The sequence below is a fragment of the Pan paniscus genome, chromosome 1 (assembly GCF_029289425.2).
Source record: "Pan paniscus chromosome 1, NHGRI_mPanPan1-v2.0_pri, whole genome shotgun sequence".
In the NCBI taxonomy this organism is placed as follows: Eukaryota; Metazoa; Chordata; class Mammalia; order Primates; family Hominidae; genus Pan; species Pan paniscus.
In genome coordinates this window covers 16,088,374-16,115,088 of record NC_073249.2, presented here as the reverse complement: position 1 = coordinate 16,115,088, position 26,715 = coordinate 16,088,374, and the positions used below count along the sequence as shown (strand labels likewise).

At 38.1% G+C, this 26,715-nt stretch overlaps 1 protein-coding gene across 2 annotated transcripts in view; it reads right to left on the bottom strand.

The window, feature by feature from the left end:
- PCNX2 (pecanex 2) overlaps positions 1–26,715 on the bottom strand; it is a 309,377-nt gene that overhangs the window by 109,065 nt on the left and 173,597 nt on the right. For both annotated transcript variants that reach the window (XM_024927813.4, XM_034949151.3), the window contains one exon: positions 152–260. In XM_024927813.4, coding sequence (XP_024783581.4) covers positions 152–260 — 109 coding nt within the window. The remainder of the gene's footprint in view (positions 1–151; positions 261–26,715) is intronic.

Genomic DNA, 26,715 nt, shown 5'->3' with positions numbered 1-26,715 from the left:
CCTAAAGGGATCCAAAGTGCCTCTTCATGTCCCCATTAAAATGTAATCTTAAAGACTTTAAAATCTTTTTATTGCCAGGGGTCAATGAAAAGCTTGCTTCCGTAAAATGTGAATCTCAGCTGGAGGGTGAAAATAGAAGCAGAAAGGATACGAGGAATGGCAAAGAGCTGAGCAAACACGTGAAACGAAGAACCCCAAGCCATCTGCCAAGGAGCCACATATGTCAGGACGAACTGTAACTTGTGAAGCAGGTCCCCGAGCTGAAAGTAAAAGAAAAAAAATTCATCAGAGAGGACAATGACAACAGTGGTAACTGCATCAAGGTCACTTAAAGGACATTTGTCAAGGTTAGGAAGGGGCAGTGAAACTACTCTCTGCCCTCTTACTCTGATCTTCCTGCATCTCATGTGGAATGCAGCCATTTAATGATATTTTGAAACAGCAATAGGCTGATCAGAAGAAATCTTGCATGGTTAATCTCAACGGATTTATTATTTCAACCTATATATATGGTGTATCTCTTTGCCTTTCTCAGAAGAACAATCACAGCTTGGTCTTTGCTTCTTCATATTGGATCTTTTGGAGGGAGTACACACAGAAACCTATCATCATTTGACACTGTTGAGGTTTTTGCGTGTTAATTTCATTTTACCTCTTCAGCTGCTCCTACTGGAGAAAATAGCTCCATATCATTGAAATGCAAGTTACAAAGTACTTTAGAAAGCTAAGACAGGATATGAAGCTATTGCATTGGCCAGACAAGCCAGCACAAGGAAAAATCGAGTTTTGGGAAGATATGGAAAATACAGAAGAGAGACCTCACATACGGTGAACAGTTCAGTGGTTTGATTGGAGATGGAGATGATGACTGTGTAGGGAAGGATAGAGAAGGATGGACTACTCTGTCTTTAGATCTCTGCATTGTGGTAAGAAGTGACTAATGAATCCCAGATGCAAAATTCTGCTGCTGTCACTTCTAGATGCGGTCAGTCAGTATCCCACCAGGATTTCTCTCCCCAAAATCCACATCTGATCTTCTTCCATAATGAAAACTTCAAATAGCATGCCATGTTTGTTCCTAGACTGACTAGCATTTGAGACAATAAAATACATTCACCAAGGCCATGATGTGAAATGAGAAGAAAAAATATAATTTTTAATTAGGCTCAATAGCCATTATATAAAACAGAAGGTCACAATGAAAACAGGGCAAGGGTTGGGCAATGGGGCCATTAAGAAAGTATTCAAGGAACCAAGATAACTGAGCCCTTCCATGAAAAGCCAACCTGGTGATTTTGGAACCCAAAGATGAGGTGACCCTGATTTGTTCCATGAAATGTAATGAGGCAAAAGGAAGTTAATTAGAATCCTCTCCAAATCTCTGCCTCACTTTTCTGGTCTCTACTGATTCTCATAAATATTCTGGTTTAGGAGAAAAACTTTAAAGTAGAATAAAACATTATTGGGTAGGCCATAGTATATAAACCAAGAATAAAAGGTCTCTCAAAGGCACAGCAAACAGAGAGAATCCTTAAGAAGTCACAGGCATCTGGTTATGCATAGAACCCCTGACCTAAAAACATGTCTACCAGAGCCTCTAGTTACAAACCTAGCACTGAGTTTTAGGTGAAAGCTGAAGAATTTTAGATAGAAGAGAATGGAAGAATGATAGGGAGTGTGGCAGACAGTGAGAGGGAAAGAAAAAAATAGGGGAAACAGGGAAGATAAAGGGAGGATTAAAAAAAAAGCAAAGAAATGAAAAATGACAGGAAAACTAGATGATGTGATCAGGCTTGGGGAGCTATAAGGAAATATCAATTCCAGGAAAGGAAAAGAGGAGTTTGTTTTTTGCTCATAACTTTTCACTTTCTTTACTCTTACTCACTTGCATCAACCATAGAGGATTGATCTCGATTGGTTTCCAAGATCTTTCAGAAAGGCCACTTTTGTTTTAATCCTGGAGTTGATTTCAGCCTCCTGAATCCATTTTAGATGGGACTCCACAGCCCCCAGTGCCTTTGAGAGTATGTCAGTTGAAAGAGCAGCCCGGCACTCTGTCAACCTGAGGTCCAGTCTTACAAGTTTACATAAAATATAGTCATTTCCCTACCATCTTACTTTTTACCAGTCATTAGGTGACTCCTACAGATCAAGAAACGGATAGTTCTAACACAACTTCAAACTCTTGACTCACTTCTGTGAAGAGACACGATTTGCATTAAAAGTGAATATCATTTCCTTTTATCTCCACCATTAACCCAACTAGAAGGGGAACACATCAAGTGCCCAAGAGAAGACATGACTTCTGGGTTACCAACCAGGGCAAAAGTCTTGAAAAGTGGTGGTGGGCTCTCCTGCACATGTGTACCTAATCAAACTCTATCAGAAAAAATACCTCTGGATTTGAAATCTTCTAGTCACCCCCCTATTAAGAATTCTTAGTTGAGTTATTAAGAATTAATCTTGTGACTCATGTCTAGGTGAAAACTGCAAGCATGAACAAGATTACCTCATATGATGTATTGCCCCCAAATGCCCTAAAAATGAATCATGAGTTATGGAAAGTTACTCCTGTTAGGCTTTCTGTGTATTCCTGTATCCTGGGAGGCATTTAAGCCACCTTTTGAAAAAGCTGATAAGTAGGTCAGCTACAGCAACTACAATCAGACTGGCTGCCCCAGGGAAAGCTTCATCTGCAAGTTTGAAGCTCTAACAAGTTAAACTTTGCTGCGTTATGATTAAATGAATCCATTACAATTATTTTCTGCTTAGCACAGCAACTTGTATTTACACATAAGAAAAACCAGTAATCAGACATCTAAGGATTCCAGATATAAGCACTCTCCTGCTGTAATTGCAGCCAAAGCCCCAGGTATCCTTGTTCTTTTCCTATGACTCTCTATGCCTTCTTTTTTTTCTCATGAACTTTGTGAAGAATAAAATACATGCTTTGTAAAGCCTTTCAACATGAAGCTCATAAAATAGACTCCACTGTTCTCAATCATTGAAGAAGCCAGATCTCCTGAATGTCATTTCTTTATGTAGTAATGATTCCTCTACAACACAGTAATTTTAATGCTCCTCTATGAAGCCCACCAGAAAAAGGATGTGTTCTAGATGAGTCAGATGCTAACACATGCCAATATTTAAAAGCATCGGCTTAAGGGCACGCTGCCTGAGTTTGAATCCCAGCTCTACCTCTGGTCATATATTTCTGGATCTATAAAATGGAGATGATAATAGTACCCCCACAAAGTGTCATCTGAGGATAAAATGGCTTCATCTTTGTTAAAAGCTTAGAACAGTGCCTGGCAAACATAAATGTTACAAAAGAGTTTGATAAATGTTAGGACAAGTGGATATCTTATTCACAACCTAGTAATTTTAGAGCCCTCTTCTTCCCAAAACTGAAACTTACCAAGTCCAGGTCCTCTCATTTTTCAGAGAAGGAAACCAGGCTCAGAGAGGTTAAGTGGATTGCTTAGGTCAGACAGCAAGTTATTGGCCCATCTGAAACCAGAGATCAAAGTTCCTGATTCTCCACCCAGTGATATTTCTTTCACCCAACTTTACCATGCCTCTGTGAACTACAGCAATAGGAAGAACCTGCCTGACATGCAGCAGCTACAGAAAGGTCCCCTTTATCCAAGATTTCCTGCTGACAGCAGAGGGGCAGGATCACAAGCATGAACATCACACACTATAGCAGCAGCCATGATTCAGAAAAATTATGGCGCAGCCACGTTCTTTCATGTACACAGTAAAAAAGGACCTGATCTGCCCTGAAACATCCTTTTCAGTAAAAAAGCCTAATTAATAAAATATGATACTACCCAAAAAGCCTGATGACACTCGAGGGATCTCAAAACGGCCGACTGCTGGCTTACTTGTGCTTCTCGAATGTACAACTCCAAAAAGATTGATTTGGCTCATGTATTTTATTCTTACAGTGTGGAGAGACATGATCCAGGTTTAAAAAGACTCAACTTCATATTTTCCCTTTACACTTTCCCCTTCTCTTTAAGGGTAAAATCAGGTAAAATAATTTAAAATGAGTGTGTATCAAAACAGCAATTTCTAAGCACAAAAGAAAACCTAAATATTGATCATCAATGAGAAAAGTATACGAAGAGGGACCTCCCGCACCACACTGGCCATTGTGTATAAAATAATGAAACATTTAAGATAAGACTTAATGGAAACAGCCACACCAACACCTTTCCAGTAAGCAGGGCTGCAAGCATTATAATATTGTATTGAAGTACTTTAAATAGAAATCTCATTTAGATTAGCTATGAACTTGCATCTCCTTAGACAGTTTGAGGTCTTTGTTTTTATGAAGCTTATCTCACTCCTAACATTCTACTTCCAAGATCTTAAATCTCAGCGCTATGAAAATGCATAATAAACTTTACAAGTTACTGGAATATAAGAGAAAACAAAATCATTTGGGTTTTTTTCCACTTAAAACACTAGGAAAAGAGTAAAGAAAATCACAATGAGGGCCGGGCGCGGGGGCTCACGCCTGTAATCCCAGCACTTTGGGAGGCCATGGCAGGCAGATCACCAGAGGTCAGGAGTTCCAGAACAGCCTGGCCAATGTGGTGAAACCCTGTCTCTACTAAAAATACAAAAATTAGCCGAGCGTGGTGGCTCGCACCTATAATCCCATCCCAGCTACTCAGGAGGCTGAGGCAGAAGAATCACTTGAACCTGGGAAGCAGAAGTTTCAGTGAGCTGAGATCGTGCCACTGCACTCCAGCCTGGGTGACAGAGAGAGATTCTGTCTCAAAAAAAAAAAAAAAAAAAACAGAAAATCACAATGGAGTAATTATGGCTGTTTCCCAAGGAAAGCCACCATAAATACTCTCATTTCAAATGACTTATTTTGGAAATATCTTTTCAATTAGACCTAGACATGCTGTTATATCTCTGCTATAGATAGTAAATACACAAACCAGCTTGAGAGAAATGTCTCCAAATAAAGGTGACCCCAAAACTTTTCTTTGCTAATACACTTGCAATAAGGCATATGCTATCTTCAGTCTGGAGACACCCCTCCCACACACACTGTCCTTCCCTCAATGAAATAACTGGCTACTTACAGAATTTTCTTATATTTGGGCATTGTCTTAGGAAGCTATACATCCATTTGATTAAAGTGCAATTTTCTCTCCAAATCCCACTCATCACCTTTTCGCCTATTGCTGCATCCTTACTAATCTCCCAGATTCATTCTATCATTTGCCATTTTTTGCATTTTGCTGTATTCAGTTAGTTCTTTCTCAGCTTCAGTTAATTTCACCCCAAATTTGGAATTACCAATATTTGAACTTAACGGGGTATACAAGGCTGAATGGCATCGCAGAAACTGGCTGCTGAGTTAAAGATGCATGCAGTTCAAAGTGAGAGAACAGGAAAAAGCTGAGGCTCTCGAGTGCTTGGAAAGGAGCAGACAAGATGAGAAGAAATTTGGAGGTTCACAGGGAACCACGTTAATGAATTGAGGAGGGAGCCCAGCTGAGGGATTAAAAGCTGGAAACAAAGGAATTGTGGAAAACCATCAGATGTTTTGAGGCATAGGTGGTGATACGGGGAAAAGAAAAATGTTCAAGAAGGAATAGAAAAAGTAAAGCTAGTGACATCTCAAATGTAGGCCACCATTTCTGGGGGAGGGGAAGCACCACTCTTCCAGAATAACAAGTTGTTAACAGAAAATATGATCATTCAATTTGGGGATATTAAATATTTCCAAATAGTAGCTGACAATATGAGATAGAATTTTGTAAAGTAAAAAACATCTTCAGACAATGGTTATAACTCATTACAAGAGTGACTCTCAGGCCAGAAGCAGATTCTACCTCAGTAGACAATGTGTGTTGGGAGCCCATTAAATAGCATCCATCAGACTTTGCAAAATATTGATAGGCTTCATGGAGCATGGTAATGCATAAGGGATACCATCCATGATAAAAATAATATAATCAAAAAAGTTGTAAGAAAAAAATAAATTAATAGTTAACTCAAAAAAGGGGGCACTCCCCCAGCCCCTGTAACAGTCAGAAGCAAAGAGGTAATTTGAAATAAGAATGGTTAAGTCTGAACTGACACCATGCCAACCCAAAGGGAACACAGACATGGATATAGGTCTTAGGAGCTGAGGAATTGGGTTTTAGCATACTTGAATAGGTTCCATGTCCATAAAGAGCAAATTATAAAAAACTTCATTTACCAGTGCTGGAAAAAAGCAAAAAGAGTTTGCCTTCTGCCTGCTGTAGAGTAGATAAAAATCTGTCATCCATGATAAACCAAAACCTCAAGTCCTCATAATACAGGGCAGTGGGATTTAAATTTAAACTGTTCCAGTAAGGTGAAAATTTAAAAACAAGAAACTAACATAAAAAGTAGTGGAGGATGATAAAACTTCCTCACAGGAGTAAATGCATGAGATTCATTTTTCTTTTTTTTTTTTTTTTTTTGGCTCCCATGAGTGACAACATACAACATTTGTCTTTCTGTGCCTGGTTTATCTCACTTAACATAATGTCCTCCAGTTCCAATCATGTTGTTGCAAATTGACAGGATTTTATTTGTTTTATGGTTGAATAAATTCCATTGTGTATATATACACGGTTTCTTTATCCATTCATCTGCTGATGGGGACTGAGGTTGATTCCATATTTTGGCTGTTGTGAATAGCGCTATCATAAACATGGGGGCACAGATATCTTTTTAATGTGGCGATTTCTTTTCTTTTGGATAGATAGCCAGCCTTGGGATTGCCAGATGACATTTCAGTTCTAGTTTTAGCTTTTTGAGGACCCTGCATACTGTTTTCCATAGTGACTGTATTCATTCACATTCCCGCCAACAGGGTATAAATGTTTCCCTTACTTGCTAGCCTTTGTAACATTCTGATAACAGCCATTTTAACTGGGGTGAGATGATACCTGATTGTGGTTTTGAGTTTCACTTCTCTGATGATTAGTGATGTAGAGCACTTTTTCATATACTTGTTGCCCATTGGTATGTCTTCTTTTGAGAAATGTCTATTCAGAACTTTTGCCCATTTCTAAATTGTTATTAATTTTTTTGCTATTTAGTTGTTTGAGTTCCTTGTATATTGTCATTATTAATCCCTTGTGAGTTGAACATTTTGTAAATATTTCTCTCCCATTTTGTGGGTTGTCTCTTCACTTTGTTTATTCTTTCCTTTGCTGCGCAGAAGCTTTTTAGCTTGATATAATCCCATTTCTCAATTTTGGCCTCGGTTGTCTGTGCTTTTGAGGCCTTACTCAATAAATCTTTGCCCAGTCCAAGGTCCTGAAGCATTTCCCCAGTGTTTTCTTCTAGTATTAATTGTTTCATAGTTTCAGGTCTTATATTATTTAAGTCTTTAATCTACTTTGATTTGAGTTTTGTGTATGGTGAGAGATAGGATGAAACTAGATGTTTCATCCCTCTGAATATACATATCCAGTTTTTCCAGCATCATTTATAATGTTTTTAAGTTTTTAACTTTTGTGAGTGCATGGTAGGTGTATATATTTATGGGATACATGAGATATTTTGGTATAGGCATGCAATACGTAATAATCACATCATGGAAAATTGGGTATCTATTCCCTCAAGCATTTATCCTTTGTGTTATAAATAATCCAGTTATATTCTTTTAGTTACTTTCAAATGTACAATTAATTTATTATTGACTACAGTCTCCTTGTTATGTTATCAAACACAAGGTATTATTCACTTTTTCTATTTTTTTTATACCCATTAACCATCACCACCTCCTCCCAATGTGCCCTTAATACCCCCAACCCAGCCTCTGGTAACCATCCTTCTATTCTCTATCTCTAAGAGTTCAATTGTTTTGATTTGTACATCCCACAAATAGATGAGAATATATAATGTTTATCTTTCTGTGCCCAGCTTTTTTTACTTAACATAATGACCTCCAGTTCCATCCATGTTGTTGCAAATGATAGAATTCTTTTTTATGGCTGAATAGTACTCCATTGTGTATAAGTACCACATTTAAAAAAATCCATTTACCTATTGATGGACACCTCAGTTGCTTCCAAATCTTGGCTATTGTGAATAGTGCTGCAACAAACATAGGAGTGCAGATATCTCTTCAATATACTGATTTCCCTTCTTTGGGGGCATACAGCCAGCAGTGGGATTGCTGGATCATATGGAAACTCTATTTTTAGTTTTTTGAGGAACTTCCAAACTGTTCTCTATAGTGGTTTACTAATTAACATTCCCACCAATAATGCAAGAGGGTTCTCATTTCTCCACATCCTCACCAGCATTTGTTATCACCTGACTTTTGGATAAAAGCCAGGTGATGCTGATGCTGCCAGTCTGGGGACCACATATTGCAAATCATTGCACTAAAGGGCTAGAAACACAGTATTCAATTTTCAAAGTACTAGAGGAAAAAAAGGACCAAAAAATTTCATTTTGTTCAATAGATGGTAAGAAAGAAAAGGTGGAGAGACAAAGAAAAAGCATCATGAACATAAAGCCAACAAAAAATACCATGGTAGAAAAAAGTCCAAACATATCAGTAATCTCAGTAAATGTAAACAGATAAAATTTGCTTATCAAAATACAGACTCTCAGTCTGCCTTAAAAATAAAAATCTTGTTAGATTTAGAAGAAATATTAAAGTCACCTAAAAATTTTAGGTAAAATAATTTTTAAAAAATCAATACATTTTTACCAAAATAAAGTTTCCTTACCTCTTTTAATAGTAAGCAAAATATTGAGGCTTTTACTCAAAATAGAATACATAGCAGTACATAATGATGAAAGGAGAGTGTCACCAGGAAGATAAAATAATTGAAATGTATACACTTAGCCATGTAGTCTCAAAAATATCTGAAGTAAAAATGGGTAGAATTACAAGGAAAGATTAATAAATCTATAATCATACGGGAAGCTTTTAAGATACCTAGCTCAGAAAATGATAGTTCAATTAGACAATAAATAAGCATATGAAATATTTGACCAACAGAATTAACAAGCTTCATCTAAGAGATATGTGTATTAGAACCTTACACCAACCAAAAGAGAAAGAATATAATTTTCAAACATAGGTACATTTAAAACAATTGATGCCTTACTAAAGTACAAAAGTAGTCTGATCCATGCCAAAAATTATTATCATGCACACTGTTTTACAATTAAATTAGAAGTCAATAATAAAAAGTTGGCAAAATAACAATTGTAATAATCACAATCCTTTGGATTTGCATGTAATAAAAACAATGGAAATAACAGTTAAGAATAAATTATAATGAAAATTAGAACATATTTTAAAATGAATGACAATGAAAAGCAGTAGTACCAACTAGAACTTTTAGAACCCAGGTAAAGCAATCTGTAGAGGAGAAGATATTGCCTTAAAATGTGCATCTTAGAAAAACTTCACAGTCCATATTGGCAGGCTATTTCCTAATGTAAAAATTCGACAAGGATATTATGAGAAAGAAAATATATTCTTATCTATGAATATAAATGAAAAAACTCTGAATGAAATATTTACAAAATGAATCTATAAATGTATAAAAACACATCGTCATCAAATTTGGTCCACTTCATAATGATATAGTATTAGGAAAAGATGTTAATGTAATTCACAAAATTGAGAAAGTAAAAAAGAAAAACTGTATGTTGCTCAATTGGTGCAGAAAGGATGTTGAAAAATAAATTCAACACCCATTCATAAACATCCCTTACAAACTAGTAATAAAAGAGTTCTTTTTAAACCTCATAGAGGATACCAGAGCTATGTTGCAATAAACACTGTATTTAGCAATAGAATTTCAGGATTATTCAGACAAGAGGCATTAAGCAAGATGAATCTGATTAACCTAAAACAGAAGAGTGAAAAGAAAATTACTAAGGGAGACTAAAATATAAGGAGAGAGAAAGGAACATGGGGTAATAGTTTATCACCTGTGAAGTACAGTTTGGGAGATTTTAACTAAAAAGAAAAACAGAAACAATGCAGGGATGATAGTATCCAGCAGGAGTAGGCTACTTAGGCAAGTAAATGTGGCGTTAATAAAGGAAACGCAACAAGCCCTGATTCTTTGATTAGCTCACCTTATGCAGCCAGACACATTCAGACCCTTAAGAGAACACACTAGACAGAAAATATTATTTTAAGGTCATATTTCATGACTGCTAATTAGTGTATCCATAAACGCAAATGAAGTCGACATTGCACATTGAAATTGTATAATCTACCAAGATGTAGGAATGCACAAAACTCAAAGGTCTCCTCTGGACTCCTGAGAATTAGGATCTAAATGTAATCCTGGGTCTGTGTGTTTCTGCATGTGTTGGGGTCTGGAGCTTTAGCTTAAGGATGTATGGGGAGGTGGGCCATTGAGGAAGGAAGCAAGGGTGGACTTCAATAAAGAAGAAACAGGAGATAATGACAGTGACTGACGAGGGAGAGATGCTTTTGTTCTCTAAGTATCCTGCTCATTTCACCTTGGAGTGAAGTGGTAGAAACAACACAGTTTATGCACACATTCTGTCTTCCTTTACAATTTCCTGCATCTTTAATTCCATGTTAGCCTTCCTCTAACTATTCCATATATGAAACAGCTTCTCCATCTTTGAGTTGTATTCTATTTAGCTCTCTCTTCCTTGTGGAGAAGCAGCAGCTTCCTGGATTCTGCTTTTGGGGGCTTCCTCTCCTCCCTCTTTTTTTTTTTTTTTTTTTTGAGATGGAATCTCGCTCTGTTGCCCAGTCTGGAATGCAGTGATGCAATCTTGGCTCGCTGCAACCTCTGCCTCCCACGTTCAAGCGATTCTCCTGCCTCAGCCTCTCGAGTAGCTGGGACTGCAGGCACGTGCCACCACACCTGGCTAACTTTTTGTGTTTTTAGTAGAGACAGGGTTTCACCGTGTTAGTCAGGATGGTCTCGATCTCCTTACCTCGTGATCCGCCCGCCTCAGCCTCCCAAAGTGCAGGGATTACAGGCTTCCTCCCTCTTACAGGTCTTATAATCTTGTGTGTAGCGAATCCTGCCCTTGGGAAATGGGTATGACAGCCAAGTTCATTCACCTCCTATCAGGATACATGCTGCTTGCTTTTACCCACATGGTATTTCAGCAAGATAAACAATGTTAATGTATGAGCTATAAGGCAACTTTTTGTAATGCCCTCCTGTCCCTCTAATCTTCTGCATACCTCTCTGGATATCTAACTTACACATTGTCCTGAGATTTTTCTATTTGTAATAACATTTCATCAATCTAGTACATATAGGAATAAGATGGTTCAGGTAGTGATTTTTCCATATAACTGAAGCTTTCTCTTGTAAACACTGAAACTTTCCAGTTTCAGTGTTTATGCTTTATGCTCTTTAAAACAAAATATAATAATACGAGTTAACTTAAAAAAAAAGTACAGAATTACACAAAGTGTACAGTGAAAGTTTCTGTTATCTGCTTTACTCTGACCTAACTTCCAGTACCAATCACAGTTAATGACTATTTGAGGAGTTATCCTTCCTGCATTTTCTGCACTTGAACATGTACTATACACAGACACACACAACCATGCACAGCCTTTTTATGTAACTTGAATTAACAAGGTTGGGTGCAGTTTATAGTCCCAGCTACTCAGAAGACTGAGGAGGAATCACTTGAGCCCTGGAGATCCAGGCTGCAGTGAGCTGTGATCAAGCCACTCCATTCCAGCCTGGGTGACACAGTGAGATCCTGACTCGAAAAACAAACAAACAAACAAACAAACAAACAAAAAAAAGAGCCCTGCTAACATTGTTTGTCCTGGGTAAGGCTATGTCTCAGTCATGATCCACACTGGGACATTCCAGCTATGTGAAGCAATATAGTTTCAATTTTGAGTTGTATTTTTGACATTTGCCAACAAAAACCTCTAATATACCAAATTTATCCAAATTTCATGTAAAATTAAAATACTTCAAAAGGCTTCTGGTTTCTTCTCTGGGATATACAAAGCTGTAAAGCATGTTTCTTCCACCCTTACAATAAAAAAAAAAAAAACCCACAAACTTTAAATACATGACTTTTCTAAAAATCTCATTACAGAACTGAGTTGTAGAGCAGACAGCTCTCAGAGGCACGTGAACCAGAACAACTGCATGTTGAATAGGAGCTGAGTAAAAATGAGGCTGAAACCTACTGGGCTGCATTCCCAGACACTCAAGGCATCCTAAGTCACAGGATGAGATAGGAAGTTGGCACAAATTACAGGTCATAAAGACTTTGCTGATAAAATAGGTTGAGGTAAAGAAGCTGGCCAAAACCCACCAAAACCAAGATGGCGATGAGCGTGACCTCTGTAGTCCTCACTGCTACACTCCCACCAGCGCTGTGACAGTTTACAAATGCCATGGCAACGTCAGGAAGTTACCCTATATGGTCTAAAAAGGGGAGACATGAATATTCCACCCCTTGTTTAGCATATACTCAAGAAATAACCATAGAAATGGGCTGCCAGCAGCCTTCTGGGCTGCGTTGTCTGTGGAGGATCCATTCTTTAATTCCTTCACTTCCTTAATAAACTTGCTTTCACTTTCTACTGCAGACTCACCCTAAATTCTTCCTTGCGCGAGATCCAAGAACCCTCTTTTGGGGTCTGGATTGGGAATCCTTTCCTGTACCACACCTAGTCCAAAATCTGAGGAGAGAAAGATACCTTCAGGGAGAAAAGAGACAATAAGCACTCACTCACCTGGGGCAGATGCAACCAAAGCTGGTGGGAAGATTTTGGCCAGTGGAATCGATGAGTTGGTGAACACAGCTATGTGTGGGCTGGTGGGACAGTGTAAAGCCTTAGGGAGCCATAGAAATTGCCGGCTCCTTCTCTCAGAATTCTACAGGGTGTTCACAGAAAAGACTGGTGAGCACCCTAAGAACATGTCTGATGTGGCGCAGACCTGAAGGGAGAAAAGGCAGACATGCACAGGAGCACACGGCTCGGCCGGGCCCTTCCCCCAACTCTCCAATGGAACAAAAATTGTAATCTGTGGAGGAAAGGTCAACAAATGCTGTTGTCTTTAGGGCACTGATGAAAACTCACTGCAGCTGGGGGGGAAGGGATTGTTTAAAAACGAGAAACTCTCCTTCTGAGGAAGGGGCAGGAACACCTGCTGGGCCCAGGATTACAGACAGGGGAGAGAGAGGAAAGCTCAGGATGCATCCCTGAGACCAAGGGGTTTCATTAGAAAATTAATCAGAATGTCCTCCGTGTCCCACCCCCTGCCACCAAGGTAACAAGTTTCAAGTAAAGAGTAAAACATATACCAATGGGAGAGGGACAGGAAAGGTATAAGAGCATGCAGTCACTCTGAGGTGCAGCCTGAAAGCTGGGGACCCAGCAGACTTCACTCTGGCAACCCCGCCTCACTCTCCAACCTGAATGCAAGTTATCCCTCCAGGAATTCAGGGTCCATGATGCCCTGAGGATAACCACAGCAACAACAAAGCTCAACAGTGTCCCACTTGCCAACTAGGTTCATTCAACTCCTCCCCCCATATCAGAAGTCTAGCAAAGGAAATGTATGCACATTTTCAGGCATAAAAACTATTTACCTCGGTCTCTATGGGCCTCCACAGAACATCCAGCTGTCAACCAAAAATTATGAGGCACACAAAAGGGCAAGAAAAAAAATTCACTCCTAGAAGATAAAGCCGTAATCAAAGTAAGACTCAGAGATGACACATATAGTGGAACTATCTGACAGGGGATTTAAAAGAACTGTGATTAATATGTTAAGGGCTGTACTGGAAAACAACACAGGATGAAAGATTGAATGGGCAATCTGCACAGAGAGATGGAAACTATAAAAGTCAAGTGGAAATGATAGAAGTGAAAAACACAGTCACAGATATAGAAGGCTTTCTTTCCACAGGTTCATCACACTGGACACAGTCGAGGAAATAATCAGTGAACATGAAGACAGGTCAGCAGCAATGGCCCACACTGACACACAAAAATACAACTGAGTTCAAAACTGCAAACATTACTGAGTATCCAAAACCTTCAGAGCAATACCAAATTGTCTAACATAGGCATGTTTTGAACCTCAGAAAGAGAAGAGCAAGAGGGCAGAACAAAAGAAATATTTGAATAAATAATAGCCAAGAAATTTCCAAAATGACAGACACCAAACCACAGATTCAGAAGATCAGGCAGGGCGCAGTGGCTCACGCCTGTAATCCCAGATCTTTGGGAGGCCCAGGCGGGCAAATCACCTGAGGTCGGGAGAAACACCATCTCTACTAAAAATATAAAAATTAGCCGGGCTGTGGTGGCACATGCCTGTAATCCCAACTACTCAGGGGACTGAGGCGGGAGAATCACTTGAACCCAGGAGGCAGAGGTTATAGTGAGCTGAGATGGTGCCACTGCACTCCAGCCTGGGTGACAGAGGGAGACCCTGTCTCAAAAAATAAAAAAAATTTAAAAAAGGAAGATCAGATAGTACCAAGGAGCATAAATATACAAATGAATAAATAAACAAACAACAAAAACCATATGCAACAACTGCTGGAAACAAAAGACATATATTCAAACTGCTGAAAACAAACGACAAAAAGAAAATCTTGAAGGCAGCCAGAAAAAAGACATATTCCACAGAGAAGAACAAAGGTAAGCCTTGCAGAAGACTCCTCAGAAACCATGCAAGCCAGCAGGTCATAGAGGGACATCTATAAAGTGCTAAGATGGCTGGGAGAACTGCCATCTTGTGGAACTATCAACACAGAATTCTATTCCCAGCAAAAATATCTTTCAAAAATATAAGAGAAATACTTTCTCATGCAAACAAAACTGACAAAATGTCTTGCCAATAGGCCTACACTCAAGAGCTGTTCAAGAAAGTTCTTCAGGCAGAAGAAAACTTCAGGTCAGAAACTTGGGTCTACACAAAGATATAGAGCATTGGGAATGAAATAAATAAATTAAAATCATGTCTAGAAATTTTTAATTGCTCTAAAAGAGCAATTTTGCTCTAAAGCAGGAATAGTAAACAATGGATTGTGTGTTCTTAGCATATGTAAGAATAAATATATGACAATAATAGCACAAAGGATAGGAAGGAGAAATAATGTTAAAGTTCCTCATACTACATATAAAGTGGTATAATATTATTTAAATGTAATATTATTTAAATTTAATACATATTTAAATTTATATTATTTAAATAATATACCACTTTCTGTGTAGTGTAACAACACCACACATATACCTTTAAAGGCAGATACTGACGAATTAACTTTTATATTCCTAATATAAAAGAATGACTTTTAAACGGCACAAATAATATGTCAGTAGAAGAAATAAAATGGAATAAAGAAGTAGTTCAAAGTGACATCCCCTCAAAGATTATCCTGTTATCCTTCTCTCCACTGACCTGATCACTTGTCTCCTTCTAGAGACTCTTAAAATATTTGGCATATCATTTTTTATCACACGGAAAGTCGTACAGAATCTTGGCAGCAAGAATAGGCATTGGAGTCAGACCCGGGTTCTGATGCTAGGTCTGCCTCTTATTAGTTGTGAGATGGGTTTCAGTCCACTGAGCCTCAGTTTTCTCATCTGCACAGCAGACTGGTGCTTACCTACCTCAGCAATTTATTGTGAAGATTGAATGAGGTCATCCATGTACATTTTTAGCTCAAGAACCAGAATATTATAAGTACTCATAAATACAGGTTATTTTATTGGTTGCACTTATGAGATTGTTTCAAAATTATTTATTTATTTTTCATTTTTTATTTTTTGAGACAGAGTCTTGCCCTGTTGTCCAGGCTGGAGTGAAGTGGCATAATCACGGCTCACTGCAGCCTCAACCTCCCAGGTTCAAGCGATCGATCATCCCACCTCAGCCTCCGAAGTAGCCTCCCAAGTAGCACCACCACACTTAGCTAATGTTTGAATTTTTTGTAGAGATGGGGTCTCCCTATGTTGTCCAGGGTGGTCTTGAATGCCTGAGCTCAAGCGATCTGCCCACCTCAGCCTCCCAAAGTGCTGGGGTTACAGGTGTGAGCCACCACACCCAGCCCCAAATTATTTTTTATATGTCTGTCTCTCCTGCATCCCCCATTAGAATGCACTGTCATTGGCAGCAGGCACTGGTATTATTTACAGTTTTACTTTTATCTTCTAGAAGATTTGTAGGATCATAGTAGGTATTTCAGTAAATGCTTTTCAGAAGGTGAAACAAGTGACTGAAGGCCTCAGGTATTGTTCCAGTTCATCAAGCGCATAGGCTATAGGAGCTTGGGTTCAATGGCATTTTTCCTATTACTTCATGATTCTCATTTACATGTCACATCTTTGCAATTGCCACTGCTTTTTCTGATAAGACAGGTATTTATCCTCTCTTCCTCCCTGGATGTTTCAAATTTTATAGTAACTATCTCAGTCTCATTCATAGCCTTTCTTCACCTAAGGTAGAAACACCATGGTTTGGACCACTCAAAGTACTTCCAAAACTGCTAGTTCAAGGAAAGAAAGAATGGGAAAATCTGTGACCTTGAAGATCTTGTCCTAAATATGAGCACCTGGTATAGAATTGAAATCTGCAGGTTCTAAATATACATCCTATAAAACAAGATGCCTACAGCCATCACAGGAAGGCACATGCCAGTGGTCAGCCTTGCAAGGAAAAGGCTTCCCTGGCGCTTCACCAGATTGAGTTCTCTATTCTGGAAGCACTTTAAGGAGGGCCTTTCAGAGGGCACTCCTAGGTGCTGAATGAGGAAGGTTTTCAAAATTCTTTCAGCAAGTGAGTCTAGAGTTGTCACCTGTCTTGAATTCCTGAAGCCACTCAAGTAGCCTTTGTGCCTTAAGCACACCTTACTTCCCTGCTCCTTAGAAGATTTACCAGCTCTGGCTCTTCAATTCTCTCTGTTAATGAAGGCACATCACTGCCCAGAGGGACTGCAACATTTAACCAGTGAGCAGGCTCCTTCAGCAGAGAATGCTGCAAACTTTTTAAAAAGATGGGCGTTCGTAAATACTTCTTTGATGTGTTAGCGGGATGAATGTGCCTGTGTAGATCTTTGAACAATATAACTAAATTCACATATTTATTATAGTATACTTTGGCATGAGAATTAAGCAAAAATGAAGAAAAAAATTTTAAGTCTTGCATGCTAGGCTTGATGTCCCAAATGGGGAGAAAAAGCTGACTCTTACTTTGAAGGCTGAAGGGCAGAGGAGTTACTAGCGTGTATTTCAGCCCCTCCCATGAGATGAACTGCAGTAACTTGCATGGTTTGAGTTATGGGAAATCATCCTCTTTGTGTGTGGGTGCCGTCCTAGGGAGCAGAAGACAAGAAAGTGGATGTGTTAGGCTGTAAATCTTTAAGGGATGTGTAGGGTCTGTGCAGGCACTTTCCTGCAATTACACAATACAACACTAAGAATGCAGCCACAGGCTGTGGTCACAACGCAGTGAGCTGGCCAGTTGGGTGACATCAGCTTGTCATCACCAGGGTAGATTTACAGCTAGAAGCAGATTGTGGTTTATTCTTCTTGGTTTTGCAAGAGGGATTCTGATGACTAGACAGCACAGAGCAACAAACTCACAGCTCTACTGGCCCTGTGCTAACTCCCCACTGTGAACAGGACAGCAGGCAGCAGCTAGACAGCTGAACAAGATTCATAAGAAGCCAAGAAAATCAAAACATACACCTTGAGAAGCCAGAGGAGGAAATCTAAGTAATCCATAGGCTCAGTCTAAAAGCCTTGCTTCTCCCCGTACTCCCTTCCCCCACCACTATGAGTCAGCATCTCTCTAGAATAATAAAACGCCACCCAACCCCTGCATCCAAGCTAAGAGTTTATTTCTCAAAAAACAGTTTTCCATCTCGGAAGCTCTCAGATGAATTCAGTCAATATGTGCTGAGTAATTATTACGAGCCTGCCTCTTATAAGATGTTGTGTAAGGTAGGAAAGAAAGAAATACAGCAGTGGTCTCACCACTGAGGCATTTCCGGTCTTCCTGGGAACACAGACGCACTAGAGGTGTGTGTTCTTTGTTTTCAGGCATAGTGCAGAGCTTGTGAAATTCTTTCCCTGAACCATCCTGGGTGGCAGCTGAGAGTGAAAATGTATCCCTGAAAGCCCAGAAAATGTGTTTTGCCTATGCAGTGGCTGCATGGAACTTCTGCAAACCAGTCTTTACTCCTGAGCCTGTGCAGACTCGAATAGCACTGAGTTCAAGTCAGCCTCTGTAAGTGACTTAGGATATGCTAATGAACAGTCATTGTAAGAGAGCAATATTCAACATTCCGGAGTTTTATTTCGTATCTACTCTGTGCCTGACTGTGTTCTGCAAATTGGGGTTCTATCAGTAACCAAAAGAGACAAAGATCTTTTCCTTCAAGGAACTTAATAATAGTGGGAGATACAATAATATAATAAACAATTATAAAGTATGTTATAAGATGACGACGGCTATGACAAAAAGGTAAAAAGTAGTGTAAGTACTTAAAAGGGTGAAAGGATTGGAAACCTGGGGTGAACGGTGAAGTAGGGTAAAATTACAATATGAAACTGGGTGGGTCAGGGCAAACCTGACTGAAAAGGTGAGATCTGAACAAAGGCTCAAAAAAGGATCGAGTCCAGTGGATATCAAGGGAGGAACATTTAAAGACAAAGGAAACAGAGCGTGGAGTCTCCAGTGGCAGCACATCTGGCATAGTGGAGGAACTGCAAGTCTACCTGGGTTGGGCATGAGGAAGAACAGAAGAGGAGGTCAGAGTAAGAACGGAGACCAGTTGGTGCTGGGCCAGTGTCATGGGTTTGACTTTTACTCTGTATGAAGTGGTGAGTCATTACAGGGTTTTGGGCAGAGAAGGTACAAAATATGGCTTGTGATTTGAAAGAAAGACTTCAGAGACGTTTGGTTTCTGCTTGTGGCATTAAAAAGCTTGGAAGTTATTTTTACAAGAAGAAGAAGCTGGATAAACAGAAAACTGATGGCTCGTCTCGACCCATCAGATCACTGATATTGCAGCGGTCACAGAAAACTCTGGACTACGGAGCGACAGGCGCATCCAGAAAGTCACAATGGAGATTAGCTTCTGTGGGGCAAAAGTTGCTGTGGCCATAAACTCCTAGGAACATTTAAATGATAATTTTCATGAAGTTATACAGGCTGAGGGTGGCCTAGCATGAGATTAAGAAACTCACAGGCACCACGGTCTTAGGAAAGGGCCTACACTTTCAGGGGTTTTACTTCCAGAAACCCCACTAGGTTCTCATGGTGAAGATCAAGAAACATCCCCTCACAGCTCTGGTAGAAGGTGGGGAAGATTAAACAATGCAAAACACACAGGCTTATCCTCCAGAGCACAGCACTGCACAGGAGCCGATCCCATGTGGGAGAAAGAACTTCCTTCCCTACCAGTTTACTCCAGTTTATCTCACTGGAAAGAGGAAGGGAGGAAGAAACATAGTCATTGAGTGTCAGGGCTTCAAGGAAATAGATTGAGACTACCACAACCAGGGAAGGAAGTCGAGGGCATTAAAAAAAAAAAAGTTTACCACTTTGGAAACATTTGTGAAGGTTACAGCCCGGAGACACAGGCCCAATTAAAAACAGATTTAATTGGAAGATAATAGAATGCTCCCCCTACCCCACACCTTACCAGCACACCAACAGGAACTCAATATAATAACACTAGATCCCGGATAATAGAGCTACAAGACATAAACCGTTTCCGAAGAGAAGCTTTAAGAGAAACCAAAAGTCAAGATGAGACAAAAATAAGGACACTAGAAAAATCTAAAGCCTGAGACCCACAGCTAAAGCAACATTAAACATGGCCTAACTCTTAGAGTAACATAAATTCTCAAACTAAATGCTTTCTTACCTCAGTTCCTGTTACCTGATACAACAGGTTCAACTTTGAACAAAAGATTAACGGCATAGCAAAAGGCAGGAAAAAATGTAGTTTAAAGAACTAAAGGGCCAGCAAGCCTCAGAATCAGAGTCATATATAACATAGATGTTGGAATTATCATACAGGAGATGTATGAGAGTTCTAGTGGAAAATGTAGTTCAAATAATCCATGGCAAAAAGAAAGAAGATAGAGAAAAAACAAAGTGAAAACTATAACAACAAAAAAGACAAACATAAACACTACCATATCAATAATTACATTAAATGAAATGGTCTAAATATACTAAAGACAAATATTGGCAGAATGGAATAACAACCACAACTCAACTATATGCTGTCTATGTAATGATATGAACAGTTTGAAAGTAAAAGGATGAGAAAATATGTATTATGCAAATATCAACCAAAAACAGGAGCAGTGATATCATTATCAAATAAACCTCAGAGAAAGCAAAGAAATTACCAGAAAAGACATTATGTAATGATAAAAGCATCAATCCACCAAGATATAACAATCATAAATGTGTATATAACAAACAATAGAAATGCAAAATATGTGAAGCAGGAACTGATAGAACTGAAAGAAAAAACAGACAAATCACAATTATGATTGGAAACTTCAACACACCACTCTCAACAATTGATAGAATGATTAGACAGAAAAAATAACAATATAGCAGAACTCAACAACATTATAATGCAACAAGATATGATCAACTTTTATTGAATACTCTATCCAAGAACAGGAGAACGCACAGTCTTTTTAACTGTCCATGGACAGATACAAAGATAGACCATATTCTAGGCTACATACACACAAACACATAGACATTAAAACAAACAAACAAAAAAACTCAACAAAATGAAAAGAAATGAAATCATACAGTGTACTCTGACCATAAAGAAATCAACCTAGAAATGAATAATAGAAAGATAACACAAAAATATCCAAACCTTTGGAAAATGACATACTTCTAAATAATCCATGGATCAAAGAGGAAGTCTTAAGGGGAATAAGAAAAATACATTGAATTGAATGAAAATGAATGTATAACACTTGAAAATTGGTGGAGCACAGCTAAAGCAGTGTACAGAAGGAAATTTATAGCACTAAATGCATACATTAGAAAAGAGGAAAAGTCTCAAATTGATAACAACATCCCACCTCAAGAGCCCCCCCAAAAAGAAGAGCAAAATAAATCCCAAGCAAGAGAAGAAAATAATAAAGATAAAAGCAGAAATCTATGAAATTACAAATAAGACAAAAATAAAGAAAATCAATGAAACAAAGAGCTCTTTGAAAAGATAAATAAAATTAAGAAATCCCTAGAAAGACTGACAAAGAAAAACACAAATTAATAATATCAGGAGTGAAACAGGAGGTATCACTAAGGAAACTGCATATGTAGAAAGGGCAATAAGGGGATACTATGAACAACAACACATAGTACAACAGAACAATAGTAAATTTGTCAATTTAGAAGAAACAGATCATTTCCAAAACACAGCTATCAGAAAACCCAATATGAAATAGGTAATTTAAATATCCCTACAACTATTATGGAAATTTAACTTATAAATTTAAAAACTCCCTCAAAATGTTCTCCAGACCAGATGGCTTAATTGGAGAATTCTAACAAAGGTTTAAAGAATTAATGCCAATTCCACAAAATCTCTCCAGAAAATAGGAGAGGAAGGGATACTACAATTCATTTTATGAAGCTAGTATTACCCTAATAGCAAAACCAGACAAAGACAATACACACAAAAGACCACAACCCCCGGCCTGGCGTGGTTGCTCACGCCTGTAATCCCAGCACTTTGGGAGGCCGAGGCAGGCAGATCACCAGGTCAGGAGATCTAGACCATCCTGGCTAACACAGTGAAACCCTGTCTGTACTAAAAATACAAAAAATTAGCCGTACTCGGGAGGCTGAGGCAGGAGAAAGGCGTGAACCCGGGAGGCGGAGCTTGCAATGAGCCGAGATCGCGCCACTGGACTACAGCCTGGGCGACAGAGTGAGACTCCGTCTAAAGAAAAAAAAAAAAAAGACCACAACCCCCATACACAAAAATATAGGTCAATATCTCTCATGATATAGACCAAAATTCTTAACAAGATATTAACAAATAGCATTCATAAACAATTAAGAAGAATTATAGACCATAACCAAATGGGTTTTGTTTCAGGGATGCAAGGTTGGTTTAATTTTCAAAAATCAATCAACGTAATCCACTTATTAACAGGCTAAAGAATAAAAATCACAGAATTACATCATCCAATATAGGAAAAGCATTTGACAAAATGGAACTTTCATTATGTAAAAATGCTTAGAAAAATAGGAATAGAAGGGGAACTTTCTCTACTAGATAAAGACCTATAAAAAACTACAACTTACTCATACTTACTGGGGAAAGTTGTATGCCTTCTTTCTAATGTCTGGAAGAAGGTAGGGATCTACTCTCACCACTCTTATCTGACATAGTGCTGGAGGTGTTAGCTAGTGCAATAAGACTGGCAAAGGAAGTAAAATGTAAGCAGATCAGAAAGGAAGAAATAAAATGATCCTTACCTACAGATAGCATGGTTACCTACATAGAAAATCTCAAGGCACCTACAAAAAAAAAAAAAAAAAAAAAAAAAAAACCCTCCCAAAACTGGTAAGTAAATTCAGGCTTACAAAAATCTATTGTATCTCTATATGCTAGCAATAAAACCATACATTCTGAAATTAAACATACAATTCAATTCATAGTCACTCAAAAAAAGATCACATAAATTGTAAATCTAACAAAACTTGTGCAGAATTTATAAGCTAAAAGTTAAAAAAACTCTAATGAAAGAAATCAAAAGATAAATAAATGGCTACTGTAGTTACAGATTGGAAGAGAACATAGAAAAGATGTCAATTCTCTCTAAACTGATATAGAAGCTTACAATTCCTATTAAAATCTCAGCAAGTATGTTTGTTTACAGATGCAATAAGAATTAACCTAAAATTTATAGGAAAGGCAAAGGTAACTAGAATAGCAAAACAATTTTGGGAAAAAATAAAGTGAGAAGAATCCATCTACCCAATTTCAACTCTTTCAGTACAACTAAAGTAATCAAGACTTCTTGGTATTGGTGAAGGGATAAACAGATGGGTCAATAGAATAAAATATAGCACTCAGAAATATACTCACACAAACATGAGCAACTGATTTTGACCAAGGTGCAAAAGCAATTCGAGGAAGGAAAGACAGTCATTTCAACAAATGGTGCTGGAATAATTAGATATAAATAGGCAAAAAAATTAAAAACAAAAGCAAAACAAATAACCCTTTACCTAAGTCTCATAATTCATATTAGCTCAATAAAGATCACAGACTTAAGTATAAAACGAAAAGTATAAAACTTTTAGGAAAAAAAGGCCAGGCACGGTGGCTCATGCCTGTAATCCCAGCACTTTGGGAGGGCCAGGTGGGCGGATCATGAGGTCAGGAGATCAAGACCATCCTGGCTAACATGGTGAAACCCCGTCTCTACTAAAAATACAAAAAAAAAAAAAATTGCCGGGCGTGGTGGTGGGCGCCTGTAGTCCCAGCTACTCGGGAGGCTGAGGAAGGAGAATGCCGTGAACCCGGGAGGCAGAGCTTGCAGTGAACAGAGATCCCACCACTGCACTCCAGCCTGGGTGACAGAACGAGACCCTGTCTCAAAAACGAAAACAAAAACAAAAACAAAACAAAACAAAAAAACAAAAAAATGGTTTAGGAAACAAACAAACAAAAAACAGGAGAAAATCTTGGGGTCTAGAACCAGGCAAAGAGTTTTTTGCACTTCACACAAAATTATGATCAATAAAAGAAATTATTGATAAATTAGACTTCACTAAAATTAAAACTTTTTGTACTACGAAAGACCCTATTAAGAGAAGGAAAAAACAAGCTACAGAGTGGGAGAAAGAATTTGCAGATGACATATCCAACAAGGGAATCAAATCTAGAGTACATAGGGCTGGGCGTGGTGGCTAATGCCTGTAATCCCAGCACTTTGGGAGGCCGAGGCGGGTGGATCACCTGAGGTCAGGAGTTCGAGACCAGCCTGGCCAACATGGTGAGATGCTGTCTCTACTAAAAATACAAAAATTAGCCAGGCATGGTTGCACGCGCCTGTAGTCCCAGCTACTCAGGAGGCTGAGGCAGGAGAATCTCTTGAACCCGGGAGGCAGAGGTTGCAGTGAGCCGAGATCACACCACTGCACTCCAGCCTGGGTGACAGTGAGACTCCATTTCAAAAAAAAAAAAAAAAAAAGAAATAAAAAGAAAAAAGAAAAAAAAGAGTATAGAGTATATAAAGAATTCTCAAAATTAAACAGTAAAAACCCAAACAATCCAATCTAGACCATACAAAAACTGTATGAAGCCAGTTTACCAAAGAATATATACAAATGGAGAATAAGCACCTAAACAATATTCCACATCACTAACCTTTATGAAAATGTAAATTAAAACCACAATGAGATATCATTACACATCCACCAGAGTGGTTAAAATAAAACAATAGTGGGAATAGAAAATGCTGACAAGGATGTAGAGAAAATGAATCACTCATGCATTCCTGGTGGAAATATTAAATGGTATAGCCACTCCGGCATTTTCCGTAAAAATTTAGCATGGAACTACCTACGGCAAAAGTAAAAGTACCTACCCATGAAAAGTAATGAATTATTGATCTCCACAACAACCTGGATGAATAATATTGTGTGAAAAAGTCTTAGAAAAGTGAGTGAAAAAGACAATCCCCAAAAGTTATATATTGTATGATTCCACTTATGTAACATTCTTGAAACATCAAAATTATAGTTACAAACATGATAGACATTAATTTAACTTTATCAACAATTTAAATGTGAATGGTCTAGATACACAAATTAAGAAACAAAGTGTTAGAGTAGATTAAAAAATAAAAGAAACAACAACAAAAACAATTTTTTTAAAAAAAGAACCAACTACTAACTATAAGTTTGATACAAAGAAACTACTCTAAACATAAAGATTCAGAACAAACAGTCCAGGAACTAATAAGTCAGCATAGCAAGGCTGCCCTATATGAAGTCAATAAACAAAAGTCAATTGCTTTCTCATATGCCAGCAAGGAACAATTGGAGTTTAAAATTTAAAAAAAAAAAAAATACACCCTCCACGATAGCACCAAATAAGACAAAATATGTGTGTATCAATATAATAAAATATGTACAGTATCTATATGCAAAAACCTATAGAAATCTGATGAAAGAAACCAAAGACTATCTAAATAAATGGAATAATATTTCATGTTCATAGACCGGAAGATCGAATATTGTTAAAATGTTGATTCTTTACAACTTGATCTACAGATCCAGCATAAATGCATTCAAAATCCTAACAAGATATTTTGCAGATCTAGACAACTGATTCTAAAATTTGTATGAAAGGCAAAACAACAACAGTAAACAAAAATGAAATAGCCAACACAATACTGAAGAAGAAAAACAAAGTTGGAAAAGTCACACTATTTCAAAGCTCACTATAAAATGATAGTTATCAAGACAACATGGTATTAGCAAAATAGACACATATATTAATTGAACAAAACAGCTCAAGAAAAAGACCCATACAAATATGGTCAACTAGTTGTTGTTAAAGGCATAAAAGAAAGGCAGTTCTATGGAATAGAAGGTTCTAGAACCAGTCCCCCACAGATACTAACGGGTGACTGTACATGCGAATTGGAATTGAACAGTTAACTAAATGGATGACAAATGGTAGAAGCTAAGTTTCTCACTATTGGAATGGAAAGTTACAGTAAACAAGGGGAAAAGGCTAGAATGATCCATGTAGTAATAGATTAGATTTGAAAACATCAATTTGAACTCATGTTTAGTTTAATGCCGATACAGGTAGTTACAGACATACAGACATATTTCTAGATATGTGTATATACAGATGATATACACACATATATTTCCTTGCTCTTTCAGCTGAGAATGCCTAGATGCAATGACACCCCAGTATCAATAAGTACATCTAGTACCCAGATCAAACTGTTTTCCAATAAAATAGAACAGGGCTTCCTGGAGAAATGGCTTATTCTAGGACTGATTCAGGAAGTATGTGAGGATGAGCCTAGATCATCCTGTAGTGACAGAAAGCTAGAAAGCACGCACGCACACACACACACACACACACACACACACACACACACACACACACACACACACACACACACAGAGGGAGAGAGAGAGAGAGACAGAGAGACATGGGATTATATCACAGAAGCTGCCAACTGGAGAGCTCCAAGTAGCCAAAGTTGAAAAAATTGGGGAAACAAGATAAATAAATAATAGATTATAACCTAAGTATAAAATAAATATCTGAGACCATACTGATATGAATGAATGAATAAAGAGACAAATCTCCCATGCAGAAGAATTCAAATAATTTTGATACTTTCCCCCAAAGGAAGTGAAACATAACTTTCCATTCCTTCAATGTGGGCTGTGCATAGTGGCTTTCTTCCAAAGAATATAGGATGGAAAGGAGGACAAAAGGGTAACATTGCAGTGGAAAAACCTTATGAACAATACTTAAGCCAGTTAATCATGCTTAACATTAATGGTAATATGATGATTCATGTTAATATTATAAATCTTTTTTTTTTTTTTTTGAGATGTAGTTTCACTCTTGTTGCCCAGGCTGGAGTGCAATGGCATGATCTTGGCTCACTGCAACCTCTGCTTCCTGGCTTCAAGCAAT